This window comes from Lepidochelys olivacea (genome assembly GCF_965140295.1).
Source record: "Lepidochelys olivacea isolate rLepOli2 genome assembly, chromosome: 20".
NCBI classification, from domain to species: domain Eukaryota; kingdom Metazoa; phylum Chordata; order Testudines; family Cheloniidae; genus Lepidochelys; species Lepidochelys olivacea.
Genome location: NC_140430.1, coordinates 17,190,186 through 17,205,045, shown reverse-complemented (window position 1 = coordinate 17,205,045; position 14,860 = coordinate 17,190,186). Strand labels below are relative to the sequence as shown.

Genomic DNA, 14,860 nt, shown 5'->3' with positions numbered 1-14,860 from the left:
ATCAGAGCCACCGCAGAGCCCGGGCTCCTGGCGGGAGGCAGGGATCCGGGCTGGCGTCAGTCTGGGCACAAACTCTGGGACAGGAGCGCATCCCAAGGGGGGAGGGGCTGAGCTGATGGGGGTGGGGGGCTGCTCTGGGAATGGACTTTGGAAAAGTGACTCCCCCTGCCCCCACACGCACACACACGAGTGTCAGGCAGATTCACCGACTGGAGGGACGGGCCCACAACGCTCTCAGCGCTGGCATGAACGCACCCCAAGCCGGCAGAGCCAGCCCGGCTACCGGTGGACGAGACGAACTCTCATCCGGATCCAGCATCCTCAGACTGACTCGTTAGCCCCAGCTCAGTCGGCTGCACCTGTGCAGACCTGGGAAGGTCAATGGGGCTATTAGGGGCAGGGAGAGTTCCTTCGGGTCAGGGTGCAGGAGCAGGGCCATGCAGGGGGGCACGTAGACCCTTGTCACAATGCACCAGGCTTGCCCCGGGGTGACTGACCTCCCCCCCGATCTGTTCACTGAGTGCCTGTCACATCACTCCCAGTAGCCACCCCACTGCAGGACAACAGCCTACTCCTCTGCATGCCGGAGGCGCTCCCCCCTTAGCCCACCCCGCTGGGGTGCTCTGCTCTGTGCACGAGCTGGACTCTAAGAAACAACCAGAGGTTCTGGCCTCAGGAGAATGGTGCCTCCTGGGGCCACAAGGGGTTAAGATGACAGAGCCTTGCAGGGGTGGGATGGGGGCTAAGGCCCCCCCCCCATTTCCTGGCCTGCAGCCCCCCAGAGGCAGCCTGCACAGCTGGTTTGATTTAGCCGCTCCACACAGTCTGGGCTTAGTTTCTCAGGCAGGCTCAGCTGTGGTTTGCTCTGGAATCTGCTGCCCCCAGGGTGTCCCCCTTCCCCTGACGCACACGGGCTCCTGGCAGTGGGTGCCGCTTCCCAGATGGGGCTGGAAATGCCAGCCAAGTCCCCCCCAGCGCTGGGGGCTGGTGGCCGGCGGCCACGGCTGATCAATCTCTCTCTAGGCTTTCTGCGGTTGCATGAAACCCAATCCCTGGTATGCGGGCAGGAGCCGGGACCGGCTGTTGCTGAAATTCCAACCCAGGAGCTGCTTGCTGGGACCAGCTCGGGGCCGTCTGCAACGGGGCCCATGGCTTTCTGACCCCCGGCCGAGCAGCCCCAGCCCCAGGGGCCGGCAGGCCCCTAGCAGCATCCCTGCGCTCGTGCAATCAGACAGGCAGGGCTGGGCTGGCCCCCTGTGCTGAGGCAGGACCAGTTCATCCTAGCCCATCCTTGTAGGGGTTTGTCCAACCTGTTCTTAACCCCCCTCAGGGCTGGGGTCTCCACAGCCGCCTCTCTTCCACCAACAGAAGTTTGTCCAATAAAAGAAATCACCCCTTGCCCCGTCTCTGAAATCCTGGGGCCGACAGGGCTACACCACCACGGCAATCGTACAGGCAAGAAGGCCTTTCCGTGAACGTCTCCGTCCTCTTTGTAACGGCCCTCAACGGATTTGAGGGCTGTTCTCAGCTCCCCCCTCAGTCGTCGTTTCTCAAGACTAAACATGCCCCGTGTTTTAACCTTTCCGCACACGTCTGGTTTTCTAAACCTCGGATCATGTTTGTGGCTCTCCTCTGGCCTCTCTCCAGCGTGTCCACATCTTCCCGGACGCGCGGTGCCCAGAACTGGACCCAGGACTCCAGCTGAGGCCTCCCCAGTGCAAAGCAGGGCAGGACCATCATCTCCCGCGTCTTACAGAGCAGTGGCTCTCAACCAGGGGTACCCATGCCCCCAGGGGTACGCACAGGTCTTCCCAAGGTACATGAACGGATCTAGATATTTGCCTAGTTTTACAACGGGCGACAGAAAAAGCACTAGTGAAGTCAGGACAAACTAAAATTTCATGCAGACAATGACTTGTTTATACTGCTCTATACACCATCCACTGACATGTAAGTACCATATTTATATTCCAATTGATTTAATTTTATGATATGGTGAAAATGAAGTCAGCCATTTGGCAGGAGGAGCGTGGCTGTGATGCTTTTCTGTCTGATTTTGCAAGCAATCAGTTTTTAAGTGACGTGAAACTTAGGGTACGCAAGACAAATCAGACTGCTGGAAGGGGCACAGAGGTCTGGAAAGGTTGAGAGCCTGGGCACAAACTCTGCTATCTGTTTTGCAAAAGGGGAAAGACACAGAGCAGCAGGGTGGTTTGGGGATTAAGGCGCCGGGTTGGGACTTTGGAGATCAGCACTGAGCTCTCTGGTTCTTCCGCAGTCAGGTGACTGCCACGCGCTGTGCCTCAGTTTCCCCATTTGTAAAACAGGGGCAAGGCTCTGATTTGTAAAGGTAGTGAGGTGTCTAACTCCCATTGATTTAACAACAAAAAAAATCTGTCGCAAGGGCCTTCCTTTGTCTCGCTCTTCGGGGCAAGGGCTGTCTGTGTCGCACCTGGCAAAGCAGGGCCCTGAGCACAGACAGGGTTGCGCAGCACCTGGCGCATGGGCCGCCCCATCTCAGTCGGGGATCTATAGCCACTACGATAATGCACCTAATGCAAGAGAGGACGTGACCTGACCCAGTCTCAGTAGAAAGGCCAAAGACGGACTGCACCTAGAGACCCAACACCCAGGCCTGAAGCAGAGTGGCGGGGTGGGGGCAGGGGGAGAAAGGAGGGGGGGCAGTAGTTTGCTATGTCAATGAAGCAAGGCTGTCACCCCAGCTGGGGGGCTAGCCCCACGGGCTCCCACGGAGTGAGACGGTGGGATCTGGGGGAAGTGCCCAGGCCGACTCTGTTGTGAAAACATCCGGGTGGTAACTAGGGATTTTATCCGTTCCCTTTTCACGAGGCCACTTATCTCCTGGTTACTTCCCCCCACTTCTCTGAAGGGCATGACTCAAGCGGTGTCGAAAGCCTTGAGCCGTTAGGGGCTGCAGTGGGGCAGGTTGCTAACAAGGCTAGCTGAGGCCATCCCAGATACAAGTGCTGAGCACAGAGCCTGTCCCACTAGGGAGCCTGGCGCTGTGGCAGCTGTTGTGAGGGACCCTGGCACTAGTGCCCAGGTGTGCGAGGACACCCAGGGGCTGGGGATTGGTGCGAGGGACCCTGGCGCTAGTGCCCAGACGTGCGAGGACACCCAGGGGCTGGGGATTGGTGCAAGGGACCCTGGCGCTAGTGCCCAGATGTGCGAGGACACCCAGGGGCTGGGGATTGGTGCGAGGGACCCTGGCGCTAGTGCCCAGACGTGCGAGGACACCCAGGGGCTGGGGATTGGTGCGAGGGACCCTGGCGCTAGTGCCCAGACGTGCGAGGACACCCAGAGGCCAGGCAAGGGATCAGACTGGTTCAGACTTTGCCCAGGGCTTCAGCCAGTGACTGGATGTGGGTCCAGCCACGACATGGTGCCGCTTTGCCCGTGGTTCAGCCAGATTCCCCCTCGCTCACAGCCCACCCCCCTCCCCCCGGACAGCCAGGGCCTTTCCAGAGCCGGCTGCAGGCCTGTAACTGTAATTACTTCCTCTCTTCACCCTGCACTTTGGCCCCGTGTCACACAGAGCTGGGGGAGGAGGGGGCCTGGGCTCTCTGGAGCCATCACCATTGTCTTTGTTAGCAATCACTTTACGAGCTGGGCTAGGTCAGGAAATTCATATACAGCTATACACTGCGGGGGGGGCCCGGAGGGGAGGGGGCCCTCAGCCCAACAGGGAACTGGGAAGAATGGCGCTAACATGGCAGAGTTGGCTAGAGTCCAGAACGGGAAGTCAGGACGCCAGGGTTCCATTCCCCGACTCTTGTCACTGGCCTGCTGGGTGACCTTGGGTAAGTCACGGCCCCGCTCTGTGCCTCAGTTTCCCTTTCTGCCCCATGTCCAATTAGACTGCGAGCTCTTTAGCACAAGCCTATTTCTAAAGTGACTCAGAGCCCACTGCATGTCTGCGCAGTGCCCGGCGCAACAGGGGATCCCGATTTCAGGCCAGGTCTGTGCAGGGCCCAGCCGAACGGAGTTGGGGGGCCCTATACTGGGCAGGGCCTCTATCCCAGGGGTTCTCACCTCAGAGTGCGGCCACCAACTCCTGCTGATGGCCCTTCTGACAAGCCCGTCTTTGTCCCCACCCCGGGGACAGTGGGTCGGGAACTCACCTGCGGAGTCCCGGCTGGGAGGGGGGAGCTGCCCAGGGGAGCGTCCCGGCGACTGGATGCAGCCGCTGCCCCCACTGAGGAGGGCCGCCTCCGGCGCCATGCACGCCGGCCCCACGTGTCTCCAAGGGCGCTGCCCCCGGGAACAGCTGTTCTGCTGGGCACTGCAGGGAGGGGCCGCTGCTTCCCCCCCCTCCTCCCTCCCCCCCGTCTCTGGTTTGGAGGTTGCTGTGGCCACAAAAAAATCCAGCCGCATTTGAGAAATGCTGGTTTAGCCTTTACACAGCAGAGGTTAGACAGACGGATGGATCAGAGCTGCGAGACAGACAGGGGAGCCAAGCAGGCAGCCTGGTTTCCCAGTGGGCAGAGCTGGGGATTTCCCCACCACCACGTCCTGGGTGCCCCTGCCAGACATTTCCATGTCTCCAGCCATTCTCCAGGGAGCCTTGCCAGGAGCATTCGACTCTCTCTTAGTCCCTTTTCAAGGGCACTCCACTCAAGGAGCAACAAAATCATGATCCCCATTTCACACGTGGGGAAACTGAGGCCCACATGAGCAGGCAGGTCACTCAGCGGGCGTGTTAGAGCTGGGGTTACAACCCAGGAGTCCAGACTCCCGGCCCCACCCTGTGCTAACCTGCTAGCCCCCGCTCCCCTCCAGAGCTGGGGACAGAACCTAGGAGTCCTGACTCCCTGCCCCCTCTGCTCTAACCACTAGGTGTTAGGGTGTGGACAGGGGTTGAGATAGTGGGAGCTGTGTCTCCTCTTAACTCACTAGGGAAGACAAGCCCTTAGAGCTGGATTGTCCCATGAGATCCAAAGATGGGGGGAGGAGGTGTCTGGGCTGCTGGGGAATTTGGCCCCGAAACCTTTTACAAATCTGCCTCTTGGTACCTTTGCCAGAACTTTGCACCCTGTCAGTTCCACGGCCCTCTCCCCGCCCTCCGGCCCCAGCCTGTTCCTTATTCTGAGGTCTTGTCAAAAACCCTGTCAGTCTCCTCGGTGTTTGTGTGGATCTGTCACTCAGCAACAGCGGAGAGGAAAAAACACACGAACAGGGTGACACATTGCGGTTCTAAAACCACTGCATTTGGCTGGGGGAGGGCGGAGGAGGGCGAGCTGAAAGGCAGCCTTTGAATTCGACTAGACTGCAGGTGTCCCCTGGAAAGGTTAAGATCTGCATGCGTGCAGCACCAGTCCAGAGCCCAGCCGGGGTCCGTCAGCCGTAGCGCAGCTGGGGTCAGTGGGCCAGGCTCCCAGCTGGCATCAATCAGCATCGCTCCATTGGAGCGGTGGGGTCACTTTACATCTGCTGGGGGCCTGACCCCATTGTCTCATTTTTAACCCTGGGAACATAGGGAGGAGCCATTCCAATTTAGGGGGCCAGACTCTGATCTCGGCTACACCAGAGGGAATCTAGAGTAACTAGTAACATCAGGGCATAATGGCTGGAGGCAGCATGGCCTTGCAGCTCGGCCACAAGACTAGGAGTCAGGACACCTAGGGTCTAGTCCCACCTCTGCCACTGGCTTGTTGGGTGACCTTGGGCAAGTCACTTTCCCCCTCTGTGCCTCAGTTTCTCTTCCAACACATTATCAATGTAGATTGCGAGCTCTTCAAGGCAGGGGCTCTCTCTCTTAGGTGTCTGTGCAGCGCCCACCACAATAGGGACCCCTATATCTTGGGCACAGTCTGTGCAGCACCGATGACAACAGGGGCCTCCAATCTTGGGTGAGGTCTCTGAGTTTCTGTAATCTAAGTAATAAGAGTGTGATATCCAAACCAGACACTGGTTAGTAGAACAGTGTGAAACCACTGACATAACTGGAGTGACTCTGGATTTATGTAGGCGGGCAATAAGAAGAGGATCGGGCCGGATTTCTGAGAGAACTGGGCTCCCACTGATAACAATGGGGACCTTCCCCCTCCCACGCTTTCCTTCCCACCGAGCAGAATGCCAGGCGCTGGACACGTGGGCAGAGCTAGATGCCGGCTGACCAAATCCACCCCGGTCTCCTATTAATACTCAGGCCCCTGAAATAAAGAAGGCAGCTGGAGGCAGAAAATAGCCCCGGCTGGGGGCAGAGGAGACAGAGCAGGGAGCGAGGGCTCCATTGTGGAATGGGGCCAAGCGGAGACACTGGGGGCGGATTGGAGTCGGAGCGGCAGCATTCTGGGAGCGCCGGCCTGAGCGATTCGCTTCCTGACCGGGCCCCGTGAGACACCAGGAGAAACGTTCACAGCAGGGTCAGTGCCTTGTGCCCAGCGGTTATTGAGACTGGGGCCTTGTGCCCCAGTGACCTCAGCCCTGGGACGGCCAGGAGGGCAGAGCCCCGGCCTCTGAGAGCAGGGCTAGAGCACACGGGACAGACCGGGCTCTGGGGTAGATCCTCAGCTGCTGGAATTGGGGTAAGTGCATTGAAGTTGATGGGAGCTACGGGATCCGGCCCCGCTGCCTCCCAAGGAGCGACGGCCAGTTTACACCAGCTGGGATCTGGCCTCATTGGAGTAACAGCTGTGTAAGGGAGAAACGTCTTTCATCTACTCACTCAGCCAGATCCTGGCCCTGGTGTAACCTCCTCCCGCAGAGCAGCCATTTACCCCAGACTGATTGGGTAGCACTTTCACCCCCAGTCCCCTCCCCACGCTGGGGATAGAACCCAGGCGTCAGCTCCTAGCCCCCACTCCTCCAACCGCCTGCCCACCTGTGCAGCGAGGTGCTGTTTGCCCGGGACGCGGGAGCTCTGGAGCAGCCCCACCACTCTCCGGAGGGTCAGGGTGGGAAGCCCTGAGCTGGGCGGGTGACGCAGAGTGAAAGCCTCGTGTCATCCTACCCAGGGAACACCCCGTCCCCGCAGGCAATCCCCTGCCCCTCCCTCCTGGGATTGCTGGCCCCTGGGAGGCAACAGCTTCCCCACGGGTCCCACATTCCCAGCCGGACACCAAGCAGTGTCTCCCCTGGCCCGGCGTTCCCAGCCGAGCAGATGCTGAGTGCCCCCTCCATGCACCCGGCCTAGGTGGGGGCGGAAGCAGCTGATGCAGCGCCCCCTCCCTCCCCGCCCCCACGGCTTCCCCTGGAAAGTCCCCGCTCCTCTAAAGAGGCAGGAAATGCACTGCTCTTTCCCCCTATCTCTGCACCCCTCAGGAGCCCAGAACAGCTGCTGCTTCAAACCCCGGCCCGGCCTTGGGAGTCCCGCGCTAACCACTACACCACACTGCCCTCCCACAGCTGGGGCTAGATCCAGGAGTCCTGGCTCCCAGCCCCCCTGCTGTAACCACCAGACCACACTGCCCTCCCAGAGCTGGGGCTAGAACCCAGGAGTCCCTAGCTGGTGTAAACCGGCCTAGCCCTATTGAGCTCAGTGGAAGGAGGCTGGTTCACACCAGCCAGGCTTCTGGCCCCCCTGTGCTTTCCTCTGCCCTGGGTAGTTTCCGGGAATCGCTATCACGTCAGCATCTCGCTGCTACTGAGTAACCGTGCGGAGATCCGGAGAAGTGCCCTGATACTGTGTCTGCATTTCTGTCCAGCCCTTGCATCTCACACCCGGGGCCTGGTTTCCACAGGTGGGCCCGATCCATCACTGATCTGCCCCTTGTGCCAGCAGTTCTGCCAGCCCCCAGCCAGGGAGGTGCCTACCCTGCTGCCAAGCTGACCTGGGAGAATTTAAAACACCCCCCTGCCCCTGCCTACGCTGGCTCATGCTCACTCCGCCCAGGTGCAAGCCCTGACACAAGACGAGGGGGTTTTTGGGGGGAGGAGGAGCGGTTACGAGACCTGTCATTTTCCCAGACCTGTCACCATTTCCCCACAACTCATCACCCGCCTTTCCGTTATGCTCTTGATTTCGAAATCAGCCGGCAAAACAGTGCCCGCCTCCCCCCGGCCAGGTTAACTCATCCGCCAACTCCCCCCACCCCCAAGATATGAGGCACCCCTCCCCCAACCCACAGCCTCCCCCCCAAATCCCTGGAGATGCAACCAATCCCCACCCCGACCCCCAGCCAGCCACTTCTCCCAAAGCTCCGGGTCCTGATACAGGAGAGAAAGGGCATCACGGCGCTGCCGACACTTGCAATTTTACCACCGGCCTTGTGACAGTCGTTGCTTTCCTGAAAGCCCCAACTCCTGGACTCCCGGGATTGTGAGGATCTGGGCTCTCTTTAAAAGCAAGTTTCTAACCCTTCGGATGACAGAGTGGAGCTCAGAAATGGGACACCCTCCAGAGGGCTACGAGACCGCAAGGAACCCAAAGTTGCAATCTCACTATCTTTTTCAAGTCACTCCTGATTTTCGAGGGCTTGTCTCAATTTTCAAGGGCACCCACATGCCAGCAAGGCTGGAGTTAGTAGTAAGGGTATTATGATAGCGCTTAGCCTGGGACTGGGTCCCCATTGTACCAGAAAGCTGGCCCCTGCCAAAGAGGAGACAGGCCAGCCCTAAAGCACTACATGGGCATTCTCAGCCCGCATGGCTCCACCGGCTGAGACAGGGGCTGCCACCAGCCCCATTTTACAGGTGGGGAAACTGAGGCACTGAGCGACAACTCACCCACTGTCTCAGAGCAAATGGCAGCTGGGAATATGTCACGGAGTGTGGGGGAGTGCGGGGCCTGCACCCCTCTTCCTGGGATTCACCGTGACTCTCAGCCAGCCAGTAAAACAGAAGGTTTATTGGACAATCGGAACACAGTCCAAAGCAGAGCTTGTGGGTACAACCGGGACCCCTCAGTCAAGTCCTTCTGGGGGGCAGGGAGCTTAGACCCCAGCCCTGGGGTTCCCTGCGTTCCACCACCCAGCACCAAACTGAAACCAAACCCGCCCGCAGCTGGCTCTCTCCTGCAGCCTTTGTCCAGTTTCCCGGGCAGAGCTGTTACCTCCCCCCTCCCCGTCCTGGCTCAGCTTACAGGCTCTCAGGTCTCCCATCCCCAGTGAAACTCCCCTGCCACATTCCCAGGTCAACAGTCTCCCCACCCTGCTCCATCACAGAATAGAACCCAGGAGTCCTGGCTCCCAGCTCCCTTCTCTAACCACTAGACCCCACTCCCTTTCCAGAACCAGGAAGAGAACCCAGGAGTCCTGGCTCACAGCCCCACTGGCTCTTTGCTCCACATTATCTCCCCACACACTTTATGAAACCAGGAAATCAAATGCAAAAACAAAGTCATTGATCAAACAAATGGCTGGTACCAATCCTACCATCGCAGACACAAGCCACAGCTTGTATTTATTAGCCATTCTGCTGCGGCACCAAGGCCCCATTGTTGCCCCTCAGCATCGATTCGAGAGCCAATATGACTCAAACAGACAAGGCAACTGAAGAACCAGTCACCCCATTTTACTGCTGTGGAAACTGAGTCCTGGAGCGATTCAGTGCCAGAGCTGAGAATTGAACCTGGATTTTCCCCATGCCAGCGCAGCCCCTGAACCACTCAGGCACCTGTGCCACACAGCAGCTGCTAGCAAGGCTGTGCCACACAGATCTAAGGAGGCATCAAAGATAACAGCGGATACAGGAGCTCAAACTACTCCTGGATCCAACCCTGAGCCCATCCCACCAGCAGGACAGTGCCTGCCACCAACGGGAGCTTAGTGGGAACATGCAGCGCAGGATCCAGCCCCCAGCTGGGGACCCACGTGCCAAACCTGGGCACCTAAAATCTGGCACCTAAATCCACATCAAGGCTCCTAAAATAGCTGGCTGGTTATGCCCAGATTCTGCAGGATCTGGGAATGCTCGTTATTAAGTGAATTACGGCAGCGACTACCAGCCCTGAAAAAAACGGAGGCCCTATTGTGCCAAGGGCTGCACAGACCCACAGCGAGAGACAGCCCCTGCCCCAAAGGGCACCCAGTCTCAACTGACAAAAGGCAAGTGGGGAAACTGACAGAGCAGGGAAGCGACTTGCCAAATCAGTGGAAAGAACCCAGGTGTTCTGACTCCCATGCCGACACTCTTTCGACTAGACGGTGCTGCCTGCCTACAGATCGCAGCCCCTTTGTAAGTCAGGCTTCTCGTTTCAGGAGCCTAAAATCTGGATTGAAAACCGGATCCCCCCAAAGCTCTGGAAAGGTGGGTGGGCACAGACCCCGGGCAGCACCGATGTCTTCCTCTCCCTTCCTCCTTCCCCAGAGGGCGGCTGGACTGGCAGGGCCAAGTAGGGCAAGGAATGCTTCATTTTATTTATCACTTGGCACAACATGGACAGAAATATTTCTGAAAACGATGCTGCTCTGCTCTCGTCACAGGCGGGGCACTCCCCCCTCCCCAGGACATAGGACGCACGGAGGGGCGGGGCACTGAACACCCAACAGGATCCCGCCCTTTGTATGGCCAGCCACTTAGACAAGAACTCTTGACCAACACCCTGCCCCACAGCTACGGGGATAGAACCCAGGAATCCGGGCCCCCAGCCTCCCCTGCTCTAGCCATTAGACCGCGCTCCCCTCCCACTGCGGGGATAGAAGCCAGGAATCCTAGGCTTGCTTTTTGCCTTGATGGCGTCTAAAGCCAGGCAAATGCTCCGATAAGTGAAAGGCATAAGAGCGGCCCAACTGGGTCAGAGCAAAGGTCCATCTAGCCCAGTGTCCTGTCTGCCGACAGTGGCCAGTGCCCGGTGCCCCAGAGGGAATGAACAGAACAGGGCATCATCACGTGCTCCATCCCCTGTCACTCATTACCAGCTTCTGGCAAACAACCGTGAGGGACACCATCCCTGCCCATCCTGGCTAATAGCCATTGATGGACCTGTCCTCCATGAATTTATCTAGTTCTTTTTAAAACCCTTTTATGGTCTTGGCCTTCACAACATCCTCTGGCATGGAGTTCCACAGGTTAACTGTGTGTTGTGTGAAGAAATACTTCCTTTTGTTTGTTTTCAACCTGCTGCCTATTAATTTCATTGGCTGACCCCTAGTTCTTGCGTTATGAGAAGTGGTAAACAACACAGCCTTATCTACTTTCTCTACACCAGTCATGATTTTATAGACCTCAGTCATATCTTCCCTTAGCCGTCTCTTTTCCAAGCTGAAAAGTCCCAGTCTTATTAATCTCTCCTCATACGGAAGCCGAAGACTTCGAAGACCCCAAAGCAAAGGACCCCGACCCGTATTCCAACCCGCCCCCTCCCCATCCAGCCTCCTCTGAACCCCGGGACACCAGGCACCCAGCTCCTGATGCTGCAGCTCCCAGCTCCGAGGTGGATCCCACCCTCCAGCACCACCCACAGCCCAAAGGGGATGCGACTGCGGGTGCATCAGTGGCCAGCGGGGGTGGGGAAGGTGACCCTGGAACTTCCCCTGCCCCCAACGATCAGATCAAGTCTGGATGAAGCTTGGAGAGGGACCCAGGATGACCCGTGACCAGAAGAGCTGGGAAGGGAGGGGAGGCACTTGGGGCACCTTCACCTGGGATGCGCTGACAGTACACGCAAGGGGTAGACCTGGCTTTGTCTCCAGTGGGGGCAGGATCAGGCTCAGAGAGGGGCAGAGCCAGGACACATGCAGGCAACTGCATCCAGCCTTCTGCACGGTCATTAACTACACGGGACTCGGCCAAGGGTTCGGAGGGGCACCCCTACCCCCGCTCTGATACCTCATACCCGACGACTCCAGCCCTGGGGGAAGTGCAAAGCCTGATCACCCCAAAAGGGACCCGAAAGGGGTCCTCAAAGGGCTTTCAAACCTGGTCCCTGTGCCTCTCCACTCCTGGTGTAAAGCCAGCTGACACACCCCGGAAAATCAGTTTACAAACCCTGCTTCTGTAGCCTGAGGGAACAGGGTCTAGTAGTTAGAGCTGGGGGGGGGGGGCGCTGATTGTCAGGACACCTGGGTTCTATTCCCAGCAGTGACAGGGGAGTGGCGCTGGTGGGTTAGAGCAGGGCGGTTAGAAGCCAGGACTCCTGGGTTCACTTCCCAGCACCATCTTGCCAGGAGCCTGGATAAACCAGCTGGCCTCTCTGTCAAAGAAGGATCATCTCTCTCCGGAACACAAGCCAGAATGGGAGAGCCTGTGACAGCGCCCCCCAGTAACACGCTGCTCCCTAGGCTGTCAGAGACGAGCCCAGCCCAGCCGGACATACAGCACAATCCTCTATTGCCCTGGGCAGCCCAGCAGATCCCTGCCCCGCCTCCCGCCAGAGACAAGTCTCCTGCTCCCATTTACACCAGCACGGAATCCAGGAGTCACTCCACTTGAGTCACACAAGGGGAAAACTTGTGGGAGCAGAATCGGGCCCAGCTGCTCCAGCTTTCCAGCAGCGGGAGGGGAGAATCAGCCCCAGCCGGGGCTGGCTAGGCCGGATCCTGCCCTCACTCGCTCACACTCACAACACTGTAAAGGCAGCGGCTGTAAATTAGCGTCACTCCCCGGGAGACCACGCAGCAAAATACACCAACTGGGGATCCGCCCCCGTGGATTTACACCACAGTAAGTGGCGTCAGAATCGGGCCCATCCCCCTCTGGCCCCTGGACTCGGAGCCCAGCCCGCGGAGATCCCAGCTCCACCGGGGGCCGGAGCCCGCTGGCAGCCACGGCGGAGCGACACCGGAGTCACTCCCCGGGGATTTACACCCGGGGAGCTCAGAAACGCGCCCGGGAAGCAGCAGACCGGCCCGAGCACCTGGTGGAGCCGGGGCCGGGATCGGGGGCTCACCGAGGGTCAGCAGGCGGCGAGCCGGGGCCATGCTGTGGGGCGAGGGAGTCCAGCGAGCGGCGCGCACCGAGTTGCAGCCAGAGGGCAGCGCCCCCAAGCGCAGGGCCGGCTATATGGGGGAGGGGGGCCCCGCCCAGGAAGGCTGGGGCGGGGGGGAGTTATTCTCTGCTGGGGTTGGCGATCCGGCGGGGTAGGGGGGAGCCTGGGTGGGAGGAGAGCGGGATCGGGGGAGGGCTGTGTGTGGGGAGGCCGGGGGGGGTGTCGGAAAAGGGGGCCAGCTGACAGGCAGGTGCCGGCAATATTTTAACCAGGGGCTCCCACTAAATGACAGACCCCGGTCTGGGCTGAGCCCCCATCCCAGGGGGGCTCGAGGGGGAGGGGCATGGATTCGGTTCCCGTTTACACAGCTGCCCCCGACCAGGCAGCCACATGGGCCAATGGGTGTCTGCCCAAGTCCCGAGGTGCCGACTGGGGGGCAGAGGAGCCCCCCCTTCCTGGGGTTAGCAATGGGGGAGACCAGAGGGAGAGGTGCCTGGGGAAGCCTGAAGAGGGGATGGCAGCAGAGGCTGGATGGGTGTGCCTGGGCCTGGGGCTGGGTAGATTGAGGGAGGGGGCAGGGGGTGTGGCTGGAGGGAGGTGGGGAAGGCAGGGTGGGCTGGGTGAGTGGATGGAGGGGTGTGTAGGCCATTGAGGGAGGCTGGCTGGGAGGGAGGGGTCCGGTGTATACAGGGATATCTGCGTTGCAGACCAATGAGCTGGACTCCGATCCAATCTGACACACCACAGACACTGCTCTGAACTCCCCAGGCCCAGGGGACCCGTCTTTCGACCAGAGACAGCCCGACCCCCGGACGCATCCCCCTGAGATGGCCCCAGGAATGACCCAGTGTGACGAAGCGGGATTGTTCTCAATGTTTCCTCTGAATATTGAGGGGGTGCCTCAGTTTCCCCTATGCAGTTCTTAAGTATCTAGGGGGTGGGGTAAGGGTGTATGATCGTTGCAGAGCCCTAGAGGGCAGGTGTGTGCAGGGGTCTGGACACAGAGAATGGCCGACACCCTGTTTTCTGGCCACTGGTGGCCTGGGCCCTTCCCCCCTGCAAGGTGAGAGCTAAAGGGTTGGAGACAAAAAGATTAGGTGACCTCCTGGCCCGGGAAAGGGACAAAGCCCAGAGGGGGGTGGGGGTGCTGGAGAGAGTTAGTCAGTTTGGGGCTGGCTGGGGACATGGAGTGAAGTGCAGACGTGGTTGTCTGGCTCACTGCCCCCCAGAATGGACCCAGCTGAGGGGTCTGGTTCTCTGCACCTACAAGCTCTGTTTAGACCATGTTCCTGGCATCTAATAAACCTCTGTTTTACTGGCTGGCTGAGAGTCACGTCTGACTGCGGAGTTGGGGGGCAGGACCCTCTGGCCTCCCCAGGATCCCGCCTGGGTGGACTCGCTGTGGGAAGCGCACGGAGGGGAGAGAGGATGCTGAATGCTCCGAGGTCAGACCCAGGAAGATGGAAGCTGTGTGGGCTGTGTGTCCTGCAGACAGGCTGCTCACAGGAAGGAGACTTCCCCAGAGTCCTGACCGGCTTCGTAGGGAGCAGTTCCAGAGCAGCGCCCAGGGACTCCGTGACACTCAGCAGGGCCCATACCAGCCCGGCCCCCAGCCCCAAGCTTATCTCCACCCCATGCCGCCACTGCCCCTGTCTGTGCTGCCTCCCCATACACCGCTGTTGTCACCCCTCGTGCCTCCTGGAACACAGCCCCAGCATGGTGCGGAGCCCAGATTAGCAGGGTCGGGGCAGCCGAGGGCTGCTTTTCCCCTTGGGGTGCAACAGCTGAAGAACTGCCAACATTCCAGCCCAGCTGGGGCTAGATCCGAAGCCCATCCAAGTCCTGGGAACAGCCCCCCCCCAGTGCAGAAAGGCCCTGGGGCAGATCTGTGCTTAACTGAGAGCTCACGACCTGCACTCACCCCCACCATTACCTGTAAATCCCTTCAGCCTTGTGTTGTTAACCTGGGGAACTCCCTGCCACAGGAGAGTGGGGGAAGACAAGAGCTTCACAGGGTTCAGAAAGGGCTGT

The 14,860-nt window shown here is 59.4% G+C and overlaps 1 protein-coding gene across 5 annotated transcripts in view; it reads right to left on the bottom strand.

The window, feature by feature from the left end:
• The window catches only part of ADGRE5 (adhesion G protein-coupled receptor E5), a 47,465-nt gene extending 34,578 nt beyond the window's left edge, over positions 1-12,887 (bottom strand). For 3 of the 5 annotated variants that reach the window (XM_084610827.1, XM_084610828.1, XM_084610831.1), the window contains exon 1: positions 4,143-4,268. In XM_084610827.1, coding sequence (XP_084466953.1) covers positions 4,143-4,242 — 100 coding nt within the window. In that variant the 5' untranslated portion in view covers positions 4,243-4,268. Of the gene's footprint in view, positions 1-4,142; positions 4,269-12,757 lie in introns of those variants that run through there. The other 2 variants (XM_084610830.1, XM_084610829.1) reach the window with 2 other exon arrangements.
• Positions 12,888-14,860: the final 1,973 nt, after the last annotated feature.